The sequence below is a fragment of the Lottia gigantea genome, assembly GCF_000327385.1.
Source record: "Lottia gigantea unplaced genomic scaffold LOTGIsca_4, whole genome shotgun sequence".
Lineage (NCBI taxonomy): Eukaryota > Metazoa > Mollusca > Gastropoda > Lottiidae > Lottia > Lottia gigantea.
Window position 1 is genome coordinate 935,493 of NW_008709379.1, and position 25,302 is coordinate 960,794.

Consider the following 25,302-nt stretch of genomic DNA (forward strand, 5'->3'; position numbering starts at 1 on the left):
GTGGCAGAGCCAGGTTTACGTCCAAGGGGGGGCGAAATTTCTGAGATTGCTCAAATTTCTTATATAGTTGTGAGATTTTTGCCCAAAAACTTGCTTTCGGGGCTGCGAGGGGGGTGGGGCGGCGACTGCCACTGCTCACATCGTCTTGGACGGATGAAACTTGACTGTCATTTCTTGGCTAATAGAATGGAACTACGATCTAATGATTAATGATCTTGTTAGGGAGGGGCATTGTTAGAATCCATTTAAACCTTGATGCTCTTGTACACAGATTCGGACGACTCTTTCATGGGTATGTTTCACGTAGTAATCAAACAAATACAACGTATGTCACGAAGAACAATGTAAGGAACCAATTCAATATGTGCGGCTAGAACATAGTTTCATATCTGGCAGCGCCATTCAATCAATATGGTTTGATTGCCCTTACCTAATTCACATCTTTCACCAAAGAAATTATCATTAAAACAACTACAGGAACAGGTATCTCTGTTAAGATTACCATTTACACATGTCAAGGTACAGACTGCAAGTATAAATAGTATAATACGACTTGATGTAATACACACAGGGCACATAGCATTTACATGTCAACGTATAGGCTGTAGGTTTAAACGTTGTGGTTATGTGTACCATAAGCTACGAAACATAATGACTGTCTTGAAGGTTTCGATGAGCTCCAATACCATATACACACATGTAACTATGCATGTAGCCTCTTTTAAGGTCCAGAGGGACAGTAGTGTTAATATAAACAACTCCTGGCCTTTTGTGAACCGGATGCTACTCTATTGTTCGCTTTGTCAACTAAGCCATTAGAAAGTAGACACAAGCGATACATTGGTTTATTCCCCAGGTCAGGGCTCCTCCTATCCTATCTGCAACATTCCGCATTGTCAAAATAACCAAACTGTTAAGGGCAAATGAATTCGGGTTTTACCTTTCTCTGGTGGTATATCACAGAATTCTCCTGTATAATCACTGAAACAAGTACAGTTGCACTTATCTTCATCAAATACTCCATTTACACCACAAGCTTTAAACGGGCATAATACTACAAATAAAAAATACATACATTCATACGCACATGCTCTAGATAGGATTCCATGATAAATATTCGAGATGGTATATGGAAAGGTTGGTAATGCTGCCTGTCTTCTAGTGCTCCAGGATTTTGTGATTACGCGTCTCTTCGACAACATTTGCGCCATGTACTCTACAGTTTTCCTCTCGTTAGACTAAAAGTTTTTATCAATTTCATTCATTTTACTGGAGAAACTGCTCATCGGTGTATTCATGTACTAAGAATCATTATGATACCTGTATAACGATGGTACAAAATATAAGAAAACATGCTCTACCTGCTGTACACCTATCTCCACTATAACCAGTAAAACAGTTACAGTCACAGGATGACGGATTAATTTCACCAAATCTTCCGCAATAATCAGCTGGTAACCCACATGGTGCTGCAGAAAAATGAAAATGAAGTTTTACTTTCTACTGATATGTTATGCTGCCTAACATTTGAATCGTGAAATTAGATTTTGCGCCCTATATACCGTAAAGAATTGTTTAGGCTTTGAATTGCATTCGTCATTCACGTTCTTCTGTCTGAAAACTACACTTACCAATCTGACATCTGTTACCGGTATAACCATTTAAACAAGAACAGGTACAATTGCCAGAATTCAGAATACCAAAGGTTCCACACGACGTGGTATTCAGGGAACATGTTCCTGCAACTGAAGTTAAGAATCAAACTTTATTTGCATGAAAATATTTTTTTAACAATGGTTTTGAGAAGTTTAGTTTTCATCTTGGTTGTTTTTTAAACTAATTACGTGTCAACTTACCAAACTGGCAGCGGCTGCCCGAGTAGCCACTTAGACAACTACACGAACAATTGTTGAAGTTAACGGATCCAAATTGTCCACAATCAGCTGAAGTCAAATTGCAGGAGGCTGAAATTAATAGAGAGTTATGTACTTTTTCTCTTAAAAAACGCCATGTTTTCCAGTCATGGAATGTTTGTTTTAACAAACACAGTTTCTTCTTTTCAAATCGATTAGTGCGTCAAATTTTGTTTTGAATATTTAACTGCTGTCTGAAGTATCCAAGGGAAGTAAGACGTTCAGGTAATCTCTTCAAAAGAAGTTACCATAAGTTTATTCTTTTCGCGCAAAATAGTCAAAGAATTTTGATTAAGAGGTGTTTTAAGAGCCTGCTATTTTGCCATAGTGCTGTTGTGAACACAGAGTGCAGTCTGCACTTAAACAGCAAAATGTGCCCGATCTCAATCAATCAAATTGTAGCCAAAGGTAGGCCGAGCTGTATCTTTCATTGAACACTGAAATATTGTGATTAGCCTACTTACAAACTAGTTGGCATTTATGCCCAGCATGACCAGCGAAACAGACACATGTACATGTTGTATAATTGAGATAGCCGAATTGACCACATGACTGGGATTGTACGGCACAGGAAGCTGTAACAAAAGTATGTAGCCTATTAAGGTTTGATGACTGTTTTTCATCCATAATAAAAGCGAATTCATTGCCAAATATTTAATAGAACGGTTACGGATTGTGCGTTGGGCAAAGTCAAAATGGCTAATGCAATGAAATTTCACTAGGAAAATGTATTTTTGTCCTTATTCTTTGTGAGTAAAGGAAGGCAATATATTTAAAAGATGACGTAGCTTAAATAGGCAGCTTAAGGCACCAAAAAAGGGAAACCGTAAACAGTAGACGAGCTTGAACTATACCTGCATGAAATGACAAATGTCATTCAGAACTAATATAAGTGGTGATATTAAAAATTTAAAATGAGAGAACAACAGAATAGGCCTAAACAAAAACAAAAACAATAATATTACATCCAATATATTGACATCTGTCACCAGAGTAAGTTTGGAAGCATGTACACTGACAGGTGGACATGTTGATGTAACCATTCTGACAAGGTATATTGGTCGGCACACACCGATCTGTAATTATAATCAAAAACAACTTCAGGGTCATAACAGTTAATGCAAAGATAGTTTTTGGTAATTCACTATATCAGGGCCTTAAGGTGGAAGCAGAGGTGGCAGCCTCTAGGGAGCTTGAGAGGTCTGAAAATTCTCCTCTCTATAAGCTTATTTACGTCCATGAATATACATTGAAATTCGTCAAGAGAACAAGCTGTAATGTCAAACCAAAGTAACACGGCCATGTCCTACCTTGGCAGAGAGGACCAGTTAAGCCATTGATGCATTCACATGAACATGTGCTGCTGTTAAAGACTCCATTGGTACCACAGGAGGCTGGTGTCAGAGAACAAGGAGCTGAAAACAGATAATTAGTGTAATAATTTAAACGAACATGACTATAAATCCTATTAGTTGCATGCGGGTTGCCTTCAGAACTTCTTGTTGTCTTCGACAGATATCCCGAGACGAATTGTTTTACCTTAATGATCCTCTGATAAATGGATTGCTAACATCCTCATAAATATCTTGTACGAGACAAACTTTAAATTTACCTATTTGACAGAATTGTCCGGAATAACCATTGATACAGCTACACGTACACGTACTGGTATCTAGGATACCGTTTACACCGCACGAAACCGATCTTAGCGAACACAGCGGTTAGCGGAAAATAAACTATAATCTTAGTAAATTCGGGCTTCACTTCTTGTGAATAGTAACAATAGGGAGTTGAGATACTCTGCACTAGTGTGTTTGAAGAATTATCCAGATATATATTGATTGCAAAATAAATGGCTATAGCACATGAACACATACATTAATAAGATTGATGATTTCTTCACTGTGGTTTTTAAGGGCAAAACGAATAAGGAGCTTTAAACGTACCTGTTTGACATCTATCTCCAGTGAAACCATTAAAACACGTACACGTACAATTACTAGCCTCTATTATACCACGGCTATTACAGTCAGCTGATGTTGATAGAGAACAGGTAATAGGAGCTGAAATCATTATTAAATAAATTGTATTATGTATATGCTGAATCAATTATCTGATATTATTTTGATAAATAGACATTGCCTGAGAGGATATAAATTTGCTTTTTTGACTTAAATTATATTTTTTTTATCGTATCAACACAATTGATGTAAGTCAATAAATAATACAATGAAAACTTACGTATTTGGCAGAATTGTCCAGAGTAACCATTGATACAAATACACGTACACGTACTGGTATCAACTATACCGTTTACACCACAGAATGCTGATGTTAGTGGACACGACGGGGCTGCAATTAAAAATAAAATATTGTTATATTTCTGTAGAAAACTCCAACATTCGTAAAAAAAACTTGTATTATGATCCTCCTGGAAGCAAACGCCGTTGAAAACTATGAAAAAGAAAAGTTATGACTATTTATAACTGTGTATTTCTACAGAAGACATACCTGTTTGACATCTGTCTCCAGTGTATCCATTAAAACACGTACACGTACAATTACTAGACTCTACTATACCATGGTTATTACAGTCAGCTGATGTTGCCAGAGAACAAGTTATAGGAGCTGAAATCATACAACAGTTTGTGTAGTGTAATTGAATTTGGGATCACGTTGTACAACTTCGTGAATAGAGTTCAAGAGAAAGTACCCACAGAGAATTGCGACTGATAACGTCTTTTTGTAGGATTGATGGACATGGGATTCATATGTGAAAGATTAACGTACCTGTTTGACATCTATCTCCAGTGAAACCATTAAAACACGTACACGTACAATTACTAGACTCTACTATACCACGGTTATTACAGTCAGCTGATGTTGCCAGAGAACAGGTAATAGGAGCTGAAAAATATCAGAAGTCAATGCTATGAAAAGATATAAATTTTAAGAACATTATTAATTTTTAGCATAGAAAACTGCAAATCAAACCAGTAAAAGAGTAAAATTGTAAGAAACTTACAGATTTGATAGAATTGTCCAGAGTAAGATTTGATACAACTACACGTACACGTACTGTATTAAGGTTACCGTTTACACCACAGGAGTTGGACGTAAGTGAACAAGCTGGAGCTGACACAAGTAAGGTAGGGTTATCTAGTTGAGTAATAATCTGGTATTGGTTTAACCAAAATACTAATTCTAAATACATTGAGAGTATGTGTAGAGATAAAACACAATGTTTGAGATAAAATGAGATGTTGGAGCTGAAATATATGATTCCTATAGCCATTGTCACACGTTATTTAAACTGGCGTACTTACGTATTTGACAAAACTGTCCAGAGTAACCACTGATACAACTACACGTACACGTACTAATATCAAGGTTACCATTTAAACCACAAGAAACTGATGTTAGGGGACATGATGGTGCTGCAAGAATACGAGGAACACATTTAACCTATTACAATTACATTTATTACTTATACCAGGGTTTTCCAGCCTTTTTATTTCTATATTCCTTTCAGCATCTTCGATTGATTGAATTACCCTAACCTTTCCCCTATAAATCCTTACCTTTTGTGGTTTTTCTCTTTTGTTTTCTTTGTAACATTTTTCATGAATATCACCTGACTGAATAGAACGACTTCCATTATAATTGTCCAAGCATTTAATGCTAGACTAAATTACCCTCGTCTCATTACCCTAAAAAATTTCAAAATTACTCCCACGTTGAAAACCCCTTGACTTAAGCGTTCGCAAGACAAAGCAAAGAAGGCCGAGTCATTGCTTCATATGGTGGAGCTCAATCAGCTGACAAAGCAAACATTAAAGCCATCAAATCTCATTAAGTAGGGTTTTAACCAGGGTCTCAGATGCCATTTCTATGACCTACTTACCTGTTTGACATCTATCTCCAGTGAAACCATTAAAACATGTACACGTACAATTACTAGCCTCTACTATACCACGGTTATTACAGTCATCTGATGATGATAGAGAACAAGTCGCGGGAGCTAAAAAAAATAATTATAAGTCAATAGGCCTACTACGAAGAGAAATAAATCATAAGAACCTTGTGGCACAAAAAGTGCAAATCAAACCCGGAAAATAGCAAAATTGAAAGTACTTAGTTCGTTATATCGGTTCCTCAAGAATGCGATAAGTAGATGCATAGTATAAGTTATAATCGCTATACTTACGTGTTTGACAGAATTGTCCAGAATAACTATTGATACAGCTACACGTACACGTACTGTCTATTAGGATACCGTTTACACCACAGGAGATTGATGTTAGAGAACATGGTGGGGCTGAAATATGATCAGAAAGAATCAATTGGAATTTGGTATATATATACTATTGGATAAACCCAAATACTTATAAAGGACTTTAATAAAATAGCTAACTTACGTATTTGACAGAACTGTCCAATGAAACTATTGAGGCAACTACACGTACACGTACTGGTTTCAAGGATACCGTTTACACCACAGGAAGCTGAGGTTAACGAACAGGGTGGGGCTGAAATGATACGTAAAATGATTGACTAATCCTGATGTTTAAACTTGGAAAGGATTTTACGTGTTTGACAGAATTGTACACGTATTGGTGTCAAGGATACCGTTTATACCGATGGAACTGGAAGTTAGGGAACACGATGGAGCTGTAATGAAAACAGTTAACTTACCTATTTCACAGAATTGTCCAGAATATCCATTGATACAACTACACGTACACGTACTGCCTATTAAAATACCGTTGGCTCCACAGGAAGCTGAGGTTAACGAACAAGGTGGGGCTGAAATGATACATGAAATAAATTATGGAGCGTATCGTAACTTTGCTTCGTCGTCAATGTTGATGTTAAAACTTAAAGAGAACTATGACTAGAAAATTCACTACATACATGTTTGACAGAATTTCCAGAGAAACTATTGATACCGCTACGTGTACACTTACTGGAAACGAAATTGTTTGCGCCATGGGAATGAACAAGGTGGAGTTGCCAAAGATATCATCATAACAAACCGAAAGAATGATAACTTACGTGTCTGACAGAATTGTCCAGAGTAACCGTTGATACAGCTACACGTACACGTACTGGTGACAACGATACCGTTTACACCACATGCAACCGAGTCTAGGGAACACGGTGGGGCTGAAATGAAAATGGAAAGAAGTAAATTGCGAGCACATGACTAACGTTATAGCACATTTAAATTCAATACATGACTTATTCAAGTTTAATACTATTTGGATGTAAATAAATAAAGCAGAACCACAGCAGGAATATAAACAGTCTCTATTCGAACATATGTTCAAAGAAATAATATGAAATTGAGTTTCTGTGATTGAATAGGGATAAAGAAGTCAGAGCATCATTTTTATCACCCACAAGATTTATCTGTCGCCAGTGTAACCATAAAAACGCGTACACGTACAGTCAGCTAATCTTGTTAAAGAGCACGCACCAGTTTCTGATATTGACAAATACGTGATTTTCAAATATATAGATAAGTGGTATTTATTGCTAACCTGTTTGGCATCTTTCTCCAGTGTAACCGTTAAAACACGTACACGTACAATTACTAGACTCTACTATACCACGATTATTACAGTCAGCTGATGTTGCCAGAGAACATGAAATAGGAGCTGGAAAATGTCAGAACTCAATATGAAGTAAAAATTGTTAGAACTCGATACTTCTTCTGCACAGAAAAAGAAAGCCAAATATTGAGAGGACTACAGCATGTTCGTCACATCAGATCATCTACAATGTCAAAGAGACAAGTAGAAATGTAAATCAGTTTTACAGCAACTTACATATTTGACAAAACTGCCCTGTGTAACCATTGATACAACTACACGTACATGTACTGATATCAACAATACCGTTTACACCACAGGAAGACGAGGTTAACGAACAAGGTGGGGCTGAAATGAAAATGAAATAAAGCTTGGCTTCGCAACAGGTGTAGTTGTTGTTTGAAAAAGCTTATCTGTATAAGATTCTATGTCAAAGATTGGTAATTTGAATACATACGTGTTTGACAGAATTGCCCAGTGAATCCATTGATACAGCTACACGTACACGTATTGGTATCAATGTTACCGTTAACACCACAGGAGCTTGAAGTAAGGGAACACCCTGGAGCTGAAATACATTACCAAAGGATCATTTTGAGTTTAGTAGGTACTGTACCTCCTTTTGGCTGAACCAAAATACTGATTAAAAATACGATGGAAAAATACATAAAATAAAAATTAATAACTTACGTGTTCGACAGAATTGACCAGAGTAACCGTTGATACAGCTACACGTACACGTAGTTGTGTCAGGGATTCCATTTGCTCCACAGGAAGCTGAGGTTAACGAACAAGGTGGGGCTAAAAAGAAATGGACAAGAAGTAAATTTACGAAGTTGTGGGACTAACATTAAACTAAATAACTTTTAAATTCATTTCATGACTAATTCAAGTTGAATTTTATTTATGGAGTTTCAGTGCCTGAATAAGGGTAAAGAAGTCGGAGGCATCAACTTGATCATATATATCAGTACAAAGGTTCAATATTGGTTGGAAAGGTATGCAATTTTGGCAAGACGCGTTGGTTATAATTACGAACATTGAAACTGATATTAACCTGTTTGGCATATATCTCCAGTAAAACCATTAAAACACGTACACGTACAATTACCAGACTCTACTATACCACGGTTATTACAGTCAGCTGAACTTGTTAAAGAACACGCACCTGTTTCGGAAAATAATAAAATGCGAGATTATTATAAAGAGGAAATTAACAATTAATAAATTTTATTGAAATACCGTTTTATTCAGAGCAAGCCTCCGACTCACAAACATTTTCCTTCAGACGATAGCAATTTCCTTGCCTCTATAGTTTTGGTAGAGTTGTGGCCATATTGTCTCGTGGAAACAACGATATGCTGGGGCCTTTTACGTGTCCCTCAGAGCCATTGACAATAGGTCTACAATAATTAATCAAATAGTTCAATTGCTGATTTACGTACCAATCTGACACAGTGTACCAGAGAATCCAGGATTGCACGTACATGTACAGTCTTCTACATTTAGGTTACCATTAACACCACAGTTCAAATCGCAGACAGAAACTGAAATAATTATAAGAATGCTATTGTTAATGAATTCGATTATGTAGTATTACAAATTTATGTATTGCAAGGCATCGCAAAACCATAAAGAAAACTCCAATTCCCTTATTGTACATTGCACAATATCTGCCCTCCAAACAGGTGCAGAAAAAAGATCCATTTAATTTCATTTCATGTGGAGGTGTGTGGCTGATGAGTCTGAATTGGTAACAGGCCCGTAGTTAGATTTGATTGTTCGGAGGGACAAATAATATATCGGGAGGTGCAATGGTGTATGGTGTTTAGTTGCAGTTATGGAATGGGAGGTTGTCAGAATTTTTTTTTGTCGGTTTCGTATGGGTAATACTTACCTCCTCGAGTACATTGGCAAGAGGAAGAAGCGATAAAAGTTCCATTAGTACACCGCGTAGAACATTCTGAAACACATAGGCGATATTCAGTTCACAAAAAAGATTCACTTAATAAGAGCTAGGGATAGTTAATTTTAGACAGTGGCTCAATTACGATAGAGAATAGTTGAATCAAGTCCACAGGCCCCACCCCAAGAATTAGCATTAACTACGGAGGAAAATATTTAGTCTTCCATGAACAAGCGTTAAATTGGTTTACAGAAGGGTCTCATGATGAATGAGAGCATATGTTTCAAAAATTACATAATAGGGCCATCACTCACCTAGCTAGGTCATCGATTCTAGAAGGTTATCACTTACCGAACTCACATGATGGCCCGACGAAACCATGTTGGCAAGAACATGCGCATGTATTGATATCTGAAGTCAAGACTCCATTGTTTTGGCAAGATCTCGAACAAGCTACAAATAAGAAAATAATCTTTAACGGTTTATCAATAAATCTGTTCAGTCTGCAATAGTGCAAGCATTACATTTTATTCAAGTTCAAGATCCAAACCTGGTTCGTATCTCAGTTATTTGCTAGCTAGGTTAATCATATAGTTTAACTCTAAAAAATATGCATGTGTGTACATGTATGTGGAAAAATGTCCTTGACACCTCGTTGAACTTTACTAGGAGCTCTATGAAGAGCCCCAAAATAAACTTTTTCCAGATATAACAGAATTAAATTAGGAAGATATGATATTTGTCATTAGAAAAATGAACTTACTTGAAGGACACAGGCCACATCTCCGAGGGCAATCTTGTACAATATTTATGTATTGACACAATGATGTGTTTAATGATGCACAGAACGATTTTAAGTCTGTGGTAGGACATGTTACTGAAAACAAAACCATCAAAGACTATAAAAAGGCACTGGTAGAAGAGGAAAATGGTGATCGAGGTCCAAGCTTACAAACTGGGGATAACCACCGGTAGAGATATATCACGTATGTACGATTTTCCATCTCGATTTCGCGAAAGCTGACTGAACAAACATGTATTCTTATTTTCGAACTCAATTTCAGCAACAATAAGTGGTTGTTAGATAATAGGGGCTGATATAGAGAGAGTCTTACAAGACGCTGTATTCCAGCAAGAGACGCCGAAGCAACATGAAATACAAGCTAAATGGATGTTACTTTCTAGGCGCTATGTTCCGGGCAGAGACATTAAAGCAGAAGGGGCGAACATGCAAACTAAATGAATAATTCCCTTCCCCTCCAGCACGATCGAACTCTGATGAACTAGCGATACAAAATCCATAATTATTAGTAACTATTAGTATTCTTACAAGTTTGACAATTGTCTCCAGTATAGATAGCTGGACATGAACATTGGCAAGTATTGAGATCTACTGTTCCTCCATTTAAACAGACTTTACCATTACAACCTACAAGACAAGACTAGTACAGTGAGGAGAGTAATTTAAGCAGCGATCTGAGGCCTGCTATTTCCTCCGAAGCTGAGAATTACGCCGTGTTATTTATGGACTTTGAAGTATCTTCTGGTTTCTACATAGTCTGATCATGGACAAGTTCACGAAAAAAAAACCCCGCCTCCCCATGACATACACCCAACATACGTTACTCGTTAAGACAATTATGATAAACGGCTTAGAACTTCGCGTAAAGCTTGTTTCGACATAATTTTTGACGTTTTCTGTTTCAACTATTTTGACTCAGTTTCTAGATTTTATTTGGACACTTACCACACTGGTTTGAAGTACAGGAATCTGGACAATCGGCACAAGCAGTACCCGTTTTATATGGCTCTGTTATTTCCGAGGAAAATTGTCTGAAACAAATGGAATATAATATTTATATATGAATAAAATGACAAAAAAGGTTTGATCTTAAACGATTGTTTGAATAAGGACGCTTGAAAAGAAAAGTAATAGGCCCAGGGTTCACTAAGAAAAGATATAGGCTCAGGGTTCAATAAGAAAAGATATAGGCTCAGGGTTCACTAAGAAAAGATATAGGCTCAGGGTTCACTAAGAAAAGATATAGGCTCAGGGTTCAATAAGAAAAGATATAGGCTCAGGGTTCACTAAGAAAAGATATAGGCTCAGGGTTCAATAAGAAAAGATATAGGCTCAGGGTTCACTAAGAAAAGATATAGGCTCAGGGTTCAATAAGAAAAGATATAGGCTCAGGGTTCACTAAGAAAAGATATAGGCTCAGGGTTCACTAAGAAAAGATATAGGCTCAGGGTTCACTAAGAAAAGATATAGGTTCACTAAGAAAAGATATAGGCTCAGGGTTCACTAAGAAAAGATATAGGCTCAGGGTTCACTAAGAAAAGATATAGTCTCAGGGTTCACTAAAAAAGATATAGGCTCAGGGTTCACTAAGAAAAGATATAGGCTCAGGGTTCACTAAGAAAAGATATAGGCTCAGGGTTCACTTAGAAAAGATATAGGTTCACTAAGAAAAGATATAGGCTCAGGGTTCACTAAGAAAAGATATAGGCTCAGGGTTCACTAAGAAAAGATATAGGCTCAGGGTTCACTAAGAAAAGATATAGGCTCAGGGTTCACTAAGAATTTTACGATCAATTTAGTGAAAACTTCTGATATAAAGATATGAGATTGGCGGTTTACCCAAACAATAAGAATCGTGGTTTAGACAAACAATAAGAATCATGGTTTACACAAACAATAACAGAAGTTGACTAATGAAAAGGTATGAATTCTCTTCGTAAAATTTTCTGAGGATCTGAGGGATCCCGAATAGTGGATACTGGTATAAAAAAATGAGTTTATAAACTTACCCTCTGGCATAGTTACAGACATGTACAAATCTATTTAAACATCGGGCTTTACCACATCCCATCCTAGACACTGCCGCATTTACAATCTAAAAAAACCCATAATTTTCTATACATTTAAGGGTAACAAATCTACGGAAATTAATGACATAATGGTGGTGCATAGTTGCTGTTTCGTAACACTGGGTATCATCTATATTGTATGTCCACCATCAAGGTTGTGATTTTAAAGTGAATAACTATGATGGACGTGAGTTCATTTCTGATGAAGAAGGCAATTTATGAATATTGAATACAGTTTTCTAGAAATTTCTAGTATTTCGAAACTTGATCGCAAAGCTTATATTGTGCTTTCCGAGAACATTCTGTTCACTTGGGCTAAGTCGAACATTTGATGGACAATATTCAATAGCCACACCTTGATTGAAAGCGAATTTACATGTATTAAGTTTCCAATACCTGCGTATAATGACCAACTTCACCACCGATTGATCCAACCCCGTATCTAAAATCCTTTACTTCATCAAACCAGGCCCGATTAGCTAGAGCAAAACTAGCGTAATTACCTGCTGCATTCTGACCAATGAATGTATCAGGCATGGCTATAATGAAAAGAAAGAAAATTAGTATATAAAAACTTGAAATGCTGGATAGAATGAACAATGGAGGAACGTGTATACTCCTCAATACTGCCCAAATAGCTTGCATTTTAGAGAAGATCTTAAAAAAAAACGACCTCAACCAAAAGAATGTTTCCCACCAAAAAATTCTAAAAACACCATCCCGACATATTTATCCTTGAGCGGAGGTTAAGTAGTTTTATTATAGTTATATAATGATCTTCAGGGCCATCTCAAGAGTCATTGTGCTATAAATATATCAGCAATTCTGTAAGCATCTTCTCTTTACCACATCCAATATTCCATACAACGTATTATTACTTACTCGGTACTGCCCGTTGCAAAGAATTAGATTCATGCCCAATGCTACATTGTCTTGCCCATTTACTGGCAACAATGGCGAGCTTTTCATCCCAGACCACCTGCCGCATGTTAGCAGCAGGCGGCGATACACCAGCTCGGAAATCGTTTGTTTGTAGCACCAAATCATCTTTTTCAGACTGTGATAGGTCTACAACATCACCTACATCTTCTAAACACATTGTATGTTGTGGATGGATTGACGAATACTCTTTATTACAGTTCGGCTGAAATTTCAAAAAGGGAGATGTAGGTAAAAGTTGAGGGAGAAGGAGAGACGAGAAGAGATGCGTTCGCAAAAGAATAGGATGACGAAATGAATGGGTTGGCTGTGATCTCGTCTGTGTTAAAAAGTCTGATGGGCTTGATCACTTCCTCTTTAATTAAAAGACCGCCAGTGAAATATCTCAGTCTGGGTTTTGTTGATGATCTAGCTAGACAATGAGAACATTATAAGCAATGGGGTAGGAGGCGTGTATGGTATTTGATCCGCTTCAGCTATGAGTGATTATGATACAGTGAGCTTAGGTTTGGAGATAAGGTTCTTTTTTTTATTTGTATACTTACAAATACCACTGCCTGTCTTTTTTGTCTTGATCGTATCTCGACATCTTCTCCACCAGCATCAGAATGGATTGACACCTTTCCAGCATTCCCTGGAAAACATAGACTTGCAAAAAGCAACATCGTGGGCTCTCCGCGTTGATGATATTAAATAGATTGATTGTTTCTTTTTCTGCTACTATTAACTGACTTATACAAGTTAATGACCTTAAGAAAAAATCAAAATACTTTTAGGCTTAAAAATACTTTGATTTTTTTTTTTTTTTTTGCAAATACCTAACAATTATGATTTGTATTTAAAAAGAAAATGTGAAATATTCTAGAATAAACTTTATTTTTGTAATCAGGATAAATTCGCGGAAGACACTATTCATTGATAAAGAAGGTAAATACAGAAGGACAAAGAAGTTAGCCCTGCTACACACCTTGATTTAATACTTTTTTTTATAAAGCCAAGTACCCTTTGTTCCACTGTGTACTTTCACTTTATTAAACTGTGTATTTTGGAGGGTGTATAGCTACTTTTTCAGACAAAAATGGAAATACTGGAGTTTCTATTGATTTGAGATTTCTATTCATTTCTGTATTTTATTAAGAATTTGTTTAATTTGTGAAAACCCAGTTACAGGTTTATAACTTTTTTTTTTTACTAAATTCGTATTTCATAAAACGCCCAAAATCTAAAATAGATTCAAATCGTGATTTTAACCTTTTAGATTTTAATAGATATTTCGTAATATGTCCATTTACAAAGAAATTGATATACATTTAAAAGTCTTCTAGTTATGGATAATTCTTATTTCATTCGAAGGTTCATTTTGCGATTAGAAGAATCTGAGTACACCAACAACTGACAAACCATTCTATTGCTCGCGGGCGCTAGCAGTCGGTCCATCGAATGCAACGAATCCTGAGAGAGGTTTGTAAAAGCCAGTCACCCAAGGCTACTTAAGTAGGTAATTTTGTTACTCGGCTCCGATAGACTGGCAGTGCAGTACATTGGATCGAAGCCGTTGACATGAGATCATAAATGGTTAAAAAGTTGCAACGGTTGAAAACGATTGTGTGTGTTCTGAATGAGTATAAGAATAGTAACTTAAAAAACCAAATTAATAAATGGAGAATGAAAATATCAGGTCTATAATAACTCATTGAACTGGAGAGCAGTAAGATAAGGGAGCTTACCTTGTCTGAAAACGCTGAATATTCCCAAAAAAATACACACAGAGACAAATACTGCACTGATAACTGTCACTGACTTCATGATGCTGCTTCTTCTTATATATTATTACCGGCAAGATTAAAATATCACAAAATAATACCCCTTTTATCACAGTTATTTCGTTTACTAAAGAAGGTTAATACGCTTAGGCTTCTATTCAAGTCCTGAATCCAAAAATATGGATCGTCAGTAACTATGCTTTCGCTTTATAGTGACCCCTTATTTTTGACGGTCCTGAGATTCAGAGCACTCCCTTTGTGGTAAACGCTGGTTTACGAAACAATATTTATTACAATATTTTATACATTCCTTCGAAATATTATCTTCAGTTATAGAAGAGTTCCAACTACATCCGATTTTCACACTTCATTCAAATTCGCAGACTTCCTTTTTCCTCTTATAGCTCTTCAAGATCTGTCACAGCGTCCAATTCCAATGGTTCTTACTCTTCGCGTATCAGCATACACTCTGATAACAATAAAATAATCATAGTCCCGAGAAGATGCTTGTTACCTTGTTCAAACCACTACCTGTTATTAAAACCCTTGGTAATGTAAACATCTTATCCATGGCCTATATTCAACCAGTTCTTCATTAATAATACGTCTTCGTTGTTTGATTTTGATTCATCAATCAATTAAAGGAATTTAAAAGGTCATGTTTGGGTTCACAGGAATTTTGATATTTTTTTTATAATAACAGTTTGTATATTTTGTACATTTGTAGGTAAGTGAGCTTTCCCCAACTTTCGTTAAACTACAAAAGATTTATACGATAAGAATTATGGAGTTTATTTAATACGATTTTTTAAAGTGCCCCATTGACTCTAGCTCATCGCGTGCTGTCGACAAGTTTTCAGATCCATCATCATCATCATGACAGAGAATTTTAGTAACTTTCCTAAATTGGACTTCAGGCGTCGGAGCAAAGTAGGCTGACTCTGAAGCTTGTCCGTATTCAATGATTTGCTCCAATTGATGGACTGTGCACATCGGACGTCAAGCTAACATTAAATTCAACTTACTTTGATTTAAGAAAAATAGGTGAATCGGAGCATGACAAAGTGCATTTCTTTGTATAGAGTTGCCACTCTTCTTTGGCCTATTTATATCATTCCGAATTTTACTAAACGCAAACTACGACTTTAAATCATACTTTCACGGTAACAATCAAAGTTGTATTACTATTGTATGTATTTTAGTATTAATATGTAAACACTTATATTAATTCTGTACTGAAAATAATGACACTCTTCATCGCCATCGTGAGTACAAATAATACAGCACACCCATCTTTACTTAGGATACGACTGTCTCTTTATAACCCGAGGAGAGTTTTTAACGATTATCTAATTTAATTCTATTATCGTCAGATGACCGGGACTTGATTTCACAATATCATTAAAATTTTGTAACGGAAATGTTAGATTCAGAAATGTGGTCGATAATCTAAAGGTCCGGGGTGCTATCCAGACATAGTTCGATAGAGACCTTTGGATGAAAATTTTTCCCCCTGTCGGTGATGTAGGTCGGCGGGACATAGAAAAACTTTCTGGACAATAAACCACAGGCCCGTGTACTACCGGTCATTAACTTTAAATACCCCTCGAAAGATGGAAATCGAAAAGGGTAGAGTAATAAAAGATTTCCTTCATGGACATTGCATGGTGTTGCCAGTCTCCATTGGACCCATCCTTTTTCCTAAAAATCTCTCTCATCATCTAGAACTATCTACCCCTATGTAGGTACCTGTACATATTGTTATATTTGTATGTTAAGTACCCCTATTCATAAATAAATTCCTTTCCTTATCTGAATTCCTTTCAGTACAGAATATACCACCTTGTCGTGAATCTTTATTTACAAACATCTGTAATACCTTATAAATTGTAAATAGTTGTTATTTCGTTTCATGTTACAAATGCTAATTTTTAGTGGAGCCAGGGTTATCACAATATAAAACAAAACATTAAAGAGTTTACTAGTGTTTTATTTGAGTCTGGATATTTTAGACTTTAAGATTCAAGGTGTTATTTACAAATGCATTGTTCTTGAGTTTATAATGAGAACATTGTAACCGGATCTGTTTATTTGAAAGATCATGCTTCGAAAGTATGGAACTAAGAAGATTTCAAATGCAAATGTCATTTAACAACACATATACGGCTTTTCAAAAAAGAAACAAGGAATGGCTGAACACAAGTGGTACTTTATTTACTTGAATTATTATGCTTTACAAATTATTGAGTTTTTATCGAATTTAAATAAAGGATGTCTTCATTCAATCCATTAATATTTAGAGAAATATTTAGGGCTGTATTTTAATCTGATGTGGTAGTTATATCTAACAGTTTCTTGCTGGTACATCTGGAAGGATTCCCGACTCTTTTAAGTCGATGATACCTGAAAATACAGAAATTCAGTTTTATCAATGGGTGCGGATGGAACCGGAAAGTACCCCCCAAAGAAGTTCACATTGAAGATTCATCAGTTGACGTAAATAAAGTATCAAAAGTTTTCTCATCCTGGGATACTAGTTCCTTTGACAACAATTTAAAAAAAAGTTTGTTATAGTCAGTTGGTGATTCAGATATCTTTCTCGAATGTTCTCGAGCTGGGTGAAGGTGTGCTATCGGAGAGCAAAAACAACATATGGGACGAAGAGTCCAACGTAAAGAGAACTATGGATCTAGACCATATTTGATTTATGATATATAAAAAAAAGTTCTAACTTGACGCATTTTCGATGAACAGTTTTTGAGTTATTGCCCTTGACTTTGTTAAAATGCGTCTAAATTTGCTAAAAATAGTTTGTGAGCAGGATTGACACTACAGTTTTCAACCGATTCTGATGAAACTTTTGGTGATCATTGGAGTTGATAAGATCTCAGACAAGTTTTAACTTGACGCATTTTCGATGAAATGTTTTTGAGTTAATGCCATTAACTTACGAAAAACGCGTTAAAAGTTGTTTTTGCCCTTGATTAGAGCTGTGTGATTTAATTGTTTGTTGTATTTGGGTTATTGATATTGATTTTAAAAAATTTTGTGGAATTATTCAGCATGAATGATTTCTTCAATATGAGAAAATTCGTACTTTAGTCACTAAAGACTGTTTTATTTTTTCTGACAGCTGCCAGTGGGCGTATGTTACCTTGCAACGCAAGCTATCTTTGGTACATTGAAACGTTACTACGAATCTACTGATGCCTTTGTGGTAATGTTTATATCTCACCTGCTACAGCTGATTGGAAACCAGCGTTATAATCACAGGTAACTTCTGTATATTCATATTTCTTTCTGTCATCAACATAGTTATCATTTATATCAGGTCCTCCGACTAGAGCTCCGTATAGAACAAAGGCATTGGGTTGTTGTGAATTATAGGTTGACCAGTCACAGGTAGCTGGTGGAGATGGACAGGAGCTGAAAGCAGACAAGGGTGCTTAGATCTTGGTTTGTTCATTTATAGGGCCTTTATTCAGTGGCCATGAGCAGCCAGTCGTGTTGCCAGTTGAACCCCTTCACTAAACTAGACCATATTGACTCCCCAACAAAGGATGTCAGGTTGACAAATTCCAATCGCTATTTAAATACGGCATAGAGTGGAGAGTTTAAGAAGATGGGTGACTTTCGTTTTGACATCAGTTTGTCACTTACCTGGAAGCATGATGTGGGTTGGTAGGAAAATTGTTAGAATATCCAATAACATAACTCTTATCTAATTTATTGTCACCTAACATATAGTTGACCTGACCAATCGCCCATTCTCTATATACAGTAGACTTAATACCATCTTCTGCTGCCAGTAGACCCAGGAAGGCCGCATTGGCTGAAAAACAAAATTACATGCAATGCAACTGAAGCTATCGGGTGGTTGATTATCAATTTAACAGGGAATATACAGATCTAAAAAGACAGAACTTTCTTTACTCTTTATTTGATGGTAATTGTAGAAACGACCAACTCATAATCTAGTCCATCGTCAGTATAGGGCATTAGGTACTCACGAATCAAGTGCGATAACTAACAAATATATCTGAGAAGTATCTATAAGCCAACATAGGGTACACTTCTACTGATCAAGGGTAGTAACTCTACCACAACTTCTCTGAGACCCCCGCCACAACTTATATGGGATACACTACTAGTGGTTATCAACCAATAAAGGGCGATACCTTACCAGAATATCTAAGTGATCCCCAGCCATCTCTGAAAGCCAGTCCACAAGTGGTATAGGGTACACTACTACCAGATACCCAACCATCCATAAAATTCTCAACATTAGTTTGATAAATACTGTCTCTGGTTTCCTCAAACAGTAGCAACTGTAATGGAAATGAAAACAGTGAAATGAGCATCTCTGTACCATTGTTTCGTGTCCTCCTGTTCTGTAACTTAATGCAAGGAACCAACATCTTATGATCTGTTTTACTATGAAATCATTTATTTTCGTGGACACCAAATTTTGTGGAATTTACTTCTGATGAATATTCGCGTAAAAGTAAAATCATGGGAACTGTAATGATCTTTGAAATGAACTCCTGTTGTCAGCTATATACACAATTTGTCTAGATGTAACCATATTTCTATTCCAGGTCCTATACAGGACCTATATATTTTGGTACATATAGCATAACTCCTCTTTTATTGAGCAGCGGATTGATATTGTTACTCATATCCCGTTGCTACAAGGATTATGATTTGAATTTAAGATCACCTGACAGGCAGCGTCCTTACTATCCCAGGATAAAGCCCAAGGAACACCAGCAGAAACAAACGACTTAGCATCATTAAGATAGGATGATTCTCCGGTAGCTTTATATAACCATATAGCAGCAAGACATAGTTCATCTCTGTAACCACTCGAACTGAAATTCAACATTTACAGTTTATTTTTAGAATAAGCAAACCTGTACCATTACAGTCAGTGGTTTTCTGGGAAACATCATATGAGGGGGTCGAGCACGGGGAGCGATTTTCCACAGGCATTTCTTTCACTACTCTTCAATTCGTAAGGCCACTAATTACGGTGTATCAAACAAGGTTTACTTATCTAGAGATACATTTCGTGAAATGAATGGACTTACAGTATCATAAATATACTTCTAGTTTCTAATTTGCAGTTATTCCACACTTTTACTTAATCTTTAATAGAAATATTCACTTACACATAAAAGTTGTACAGTGGATATTTGCCCTGGTATGTTTTGGCGAAGGTATATAAACCTCGAGCAGCAGTTAACAGTTCTTCAGAATAGGCACTATCTGAAATACAGAAGAGATGTTACAGTATCAATATGACGATACAAAATACAGGATCTAAAAGATCTGATGAAAGACAACTGCTGTTATCTAAATCTGAATCAGCATAACGAACCTTCGGTTTTGAACACTATCGAACCAGCAGCCAATGAAGCAGCAGTTTCACCAGCTACGTCACTTCCAGGGGAGCTTGTTGTTAGTTTAAATGCTGGTCTGTCCATATTCATATCTTCAGCCCGACCCCAGTAAGCATGATCTGCAACAGGATCGCCAACCTGAAATATGGAATTATTTGGAATTAAACGGTACAGAAATAGATATACGCAAAGAACGATTGTCATCTCTGAAGTATACAGTAACTGTAACTGTAAGTATTCCAGAAGATGGTAAACTTTTAACACATTATTAGTTGCCAAAAACCTTCCAGAGGAAAGTAAACTGTCATATCCAGTGTGCAAAATCACCAATAATTACCTCAATCTGTTGCTCTCAATTGTACATTTTGTTGACTTGATGGTAATTTGTCTGCTCTTCTAGGCGATTACATTTGAAAATGTCAGAGTGTACTAAACTTGTTTTAAGGGACTCACCTGATAATAATAATAGTTCTTCTCTGGAATCCAGCATTTCAGGAAATAGTCGAGTGGCCACCTGATAGAGTCGTACATCTTGTCCAATTGACCAGTAGCGACATAAGAATCTTTATATCTCTCCATACCCCACAGTAGTAATGTGGTTGCTGAAGCCATTGGCAGGTTGAATTTCACATAATCACCGGCTGGGAATAACAAAACATATACAACAAATAATTATGTAAAACGGAATGTCATTGGGCAAATAATATTTGATTGATAACAAATTTTAGATGCAAAACGAGAAAGGTTGGATTCAATAAAAATGTATACGATTGTTTGATTATAATAACCAAATAAATAATATCATGTGTTATGTGAACTCTGCGAAAAGTATGCCGAATGGATACACCAAGTCGCAGAGTGGCATCAGGTGTTCCGGAGAAGTATGCTTGGTGAGTCTTGCTAGCGACAACCGCCGCAGTAGACTACTTTTTAAAGTTGATCTCAAATACAATATTGTCTAACTCAGTCGCAGAGTGGCAGCCGATTGTCCGTTATTGCCTTGCTAGCGACAATTGTTACGTTACTTATTATAATGTAACTTAGAAACAATAAAGATTTTTAGTCCGGAAAAGAAATCAGATTGACCCCAGATCAGTCATGTATTGCAGGAGTAGAATTATATTCAGCCAACTAAATACCTACCGTCATACCAGCCTCCAGAAAGGTCTTCTTCCTCATGCCCTTCATCATCAAGTGCTGAATTTCCACGGAATGGTATCCTATTGTCTGCTGGCAGTTCACCAGATCTCTGAGCTTCATAAAACCATATCGACATCCTGATCACATCCTCATAGTCATATTCACCATCTGGAATTACAGGTGTACTTATATGATACTTCTAATTCTCTATTTTATCGTTTATATATGTGATAGAAGTATTCAAGTTATAAATATATATACGGAACCGATTTTTTCATACAGCAGTGGTTGTCTGTACCTATAAGTTTAATGCGTGTGATGATGTTTACAAAATAAAGCGTACGTAGAATCCTGTTGATTGAACGGTGTGTAAATTACATGACATCATGAATATTTATTTTTTCAGTTTCTACACGAAGTTTTAAAGTGAAACACGTGTAATTTGTTGCGGATCAGAAGCGATGCCTATCTCACTTCTAAATTCTAAAAGTATCACAACAAGGATATTGGCAGCTTGATCATTAAAAAGCCCATAAGTGGTCAACGATCATTTGTGCAATAGAGAAAGGGAGCCATAACCTCTGCGTCAATTAGAGGCCTTGAAGTTTTCTTTACCTGATGGATTTTCAGCTTCAGTGGTCGTTTCATCATCGGGCATCACTCCTTCAGTCGGTGGAGCTGTGGTGTCCTCAACTGGGGGAGCCAATGTGGCATCAATAGGAGCAGTGGAGGTGGTCGGGTCGACTGGTAAGACCCCTTTGCCGTCATCAAACAAGGGAATAAAGACTATAGAAGCTGTGGTACGGATGTTATGATTGGTCAGTCCTTTAAACCCGGGACAGACCCTAGTTCCTACAGTAGACTCTTTATTATAGTAGACATCTTTTATAATAAACAGTCTCTGATTGACTTGTTCTACCAGTTCACTATTCCATATCTATAGAATATTAGAATATACTGTACAATACACGATAGAATTATCATTAACATTTACCTTAACAATGGGATGTCGTTTGAGCCCGAGATCAAACTTGTCTGAAAAGCATTTTGTAATGCAAATCTCTATGTATTTTTTATAGTAAATCATAGAATATGCAAGTAACATCTTGAATGAAAGAAATGATAGAAACAAACTGCCATTGTAAAGGAATGGATCAATGAACGAACGAACGAAAGAACAAAAGAATGAATGATTTCTTATGTAAATGAATGAATAAATACATGTATTAATGAATGAATAAATACATGTATAAATGAATGAATGAAAGGATCAATGAATAAATAGGTGAATGAATTTTCATAGTTAATCTGTATAATTTTACAAACCTCTGAAAGTTTTTGAACATCGACATCAAACGTAATGCTGACAATCCAGCCTTTCATATTCACGGGAGCTGTAAAACATGTTTCACCGACAAAACCTCCTTGCCAGTGGCTCCACAGTGTAAACGGTATAGAACTCTGACCACTGGTTATTCCAATTAAACACAAAATCGCCAACCATCTTCTGTAGCAAAAAGATGCAATAGTGATTAACATTTTGCTTCCGCATTTTACTTCCAAAATGATTTCACAAACATTGATTCTTTTTTCAACAAATTTTTCGGCTCTGAAATATTGGCAATTGTTATATTCTTTCTGTTCAAATTATACATTTTTGAATCCTAAATAGATGTTCTCAACAAAGTAGTATTTTTCGTGTTATTTTAATTTCACAAGAAAAGCCTGTGGAAGAACATGCTCACTTTATGCAATTCAACACCGAAAATACACTAAAAGTGACAGACGTTCACTACCCAAAATCAAATAATGTACATTATGAAACATTCAGCAACTCCAGTGAAGAAATTGCTGAATTCGAACACCTTTCGCATCCTGTATTTCGCGACAGAATGATTTCCACATAATTGTAGCCTAAACTTACCACTGTATTTCTATTAAACACTATTAAAATCTTTCTTTGTTTTATCTTCCTTATTCCACGACAATCTTGTTTGTATCAGTTTATAAATTTTGTATTTTAAGGGTGAAATTAAGACGTCATAATGACCCGCTTGTATTTCTTATATTGTTCTTAAACGACTTTGTAAAAGAAAATTTGACCATTATACGTTATCGTTAAGATATAACAAAACCCTTTATTTATTTACTAATTATCTTTCTTTAAAATATATTACAATTAACTCAACATTGTATCAAGTTAAATTTACATTTTCCTTGGATTATTGAAACACACGAAATTGTCTTAACGTAATCTTAAAGCGTTTGAAAAGGTATATAATGAAAACATATGAAACCACAAAACGAATCTTTTGTGACATTAATATTGTGGTTTTGTTAATCCTGCTATTGTATTTGTGGTCTCTTCAACTAAATACTTAATTAGGACCATTCATTTCCTTGACTATTACCACTGTTCACTGTCAAGCTAAATACGACAAGTAGCTCGTCTTCAGCTGTGAATGTTGAAGATTAGCAGGCGCAATCGCAATTTATACTGGTAAGTCTACATTCTGATCTGGAACATCTTATGCCATTCTCCGGATCGCTTTCTCTATTTTCATATTTGTTGTTACATATTGCAATTTTTCAAAAATTAAAATTCTCATTGTACCCTTGTGAAATTCATATATAAATGTATCCCATCATAGGGCTCCTTTCTTATATCATTCATAATATTGCAAAGTGCTCTCTAAATTATCAGAATATTTTCGGTGTCACCATATGGTGACGGCAATTAGCCCAAACTTTTGTTTTGTTTTTTATTAGCTTTTATTTCTAATTTAGCAAGCTTATAAAAAACGGAACGAAAGATTGATCTAATTTTAATTGGACTAATCATCACGGTATCCTATAGGTACTTTTCAGTCATTTAAGAAAACATCTAGGTTAACTTGTTTTTATTACTGTAAATCATTTTAAAGCTAACTAATATATATATATTAAACCTTACTTTCTGCCTTGTCATTGTTACATTATTTTTTGTATAATTTTCAAGTCTCATTTTGAGATCCGGAATAAAGTTATTATGATTATTAGATCACTTGGAAAAAGTTTCAAAACTTGGGAAAAAATTCTGTATATTACTTTTATTTTAACAGAATCTAATTTTCATAGTTAAAAATATTGAGAAGAACTTTGTTTTATATTTTTCTTGTAAATTCCAATTTCCAAATTTTCAAAACTTTTTTTTCTAACTTTAAGGAAAGTCTTAAAGCTTGTCTGAAATTAGCTACTTATTATATTCTATATTTTTTAGTAACTTTCAATTTCCAAGCTCAAAATCATATGGAAACAGATATCTCAGCATCCAATTTTCAAAGTTCAAAATATTGAGAAAAAGTTTCAGAACTGTTTTATCTATTTTTAGTAAATTCCAATTTTCGAATTTTCGAAATTTATCTTAAGATTCTCTTTCCGTGAAATATCTATACTTACATATTGTTCTCCATTGTAATGTATATCTGTTACAGTGTAAATGGCCACCTGTTCCTGACCGTGTCTTGTCGACCACTATTTATATGATATAGACTATCAATATTTACTTACTAATCAGATATTGATCATTCATTAACTCACCGGATTATCATTACACTACTATTCATTTCAATATATCACTTCATTTCATCAGGATCTGAAAGTGGTCCGTCGTCCCTATATCTGGAGGGGCAATTGTGTATGGTGTTTAGTTGAAGCAATGGAATTGGTCGGTTGTCGAAAATTTTTCAGGGGGTTGGGGGCGCAATTCATCTTTTTCATTGCCATTGGGCAGTT

At 35.8% G+C, this 25,302-nt stretch overlaps 3 protein-coding genes across 3 annotated transcripts; all 3 read right to left on the minus strand.

Annotated features, from left to right (window-relative positions):
• Positions 1-10,135: 10,135 nt before the first annotated feature.
• LOTGIDRAFT_105395 (hypothetical protein) lies at positions 10,136-13,425 on the minus strand (the record flags this gene model as incomplete). The annotated part of the gene is made up of 6 exons (XM_009059635.1): positions 10,136-10,290; positions 10,744-10,842; positions 11,155-11,246; positions 12,225-12,310; positions 12,681-12,823; positions 13,167-13,425. Coding segments are annotated over 6 exons (834 nt in total), but the record flags the coding sequence as incomplete, so codon positions are not given.
• Positions 13,426-18,210: 4,785 nt separating this feature from the next.
• On the minus strand, positions 18,211-21,688 carry LOTGIDRAFT_105269 (hypothetical protein; the record flags this gene model as incomplete). Its single annotated transcript, XM_009059636.1, has 8 exons — positions 18,211-18,412; positions 18,647-18,818; positions 19,170-19,314; positions 19,707-19,857; positions 20,158-20,254; positions 20,367-20,526; positions 20,842-21,029; positions 21,532-21,688. Coding segments are annotated over 8 exons (1,272 nt in total), but the record flags the coding sequence as incomplete, so codon positions are not given.
• Positions 21,689-22,114: 426 nt separating this feature from the next.
• Positions 22,115-24,980, minus strand: LOTGIDRAFT_153609 (hypothetical protein; the record flags this gene model as incomplete). Its single annotated transcript, XM_009059637.1, has 3 exons — positions 22,115-22,465; positions 22,855-23,035; positions 24,967-24,980. The coding sequence occupies 3 exons, from the start codon at positions 24,978-24,980 to the stop codon at positions 22,115-22,117; spliced, it is 546 nt and encodes a 181-aa protein (XP_009057885.1).
• Positions 24,981-25,302: the final 322 nt, after the last annotated feature.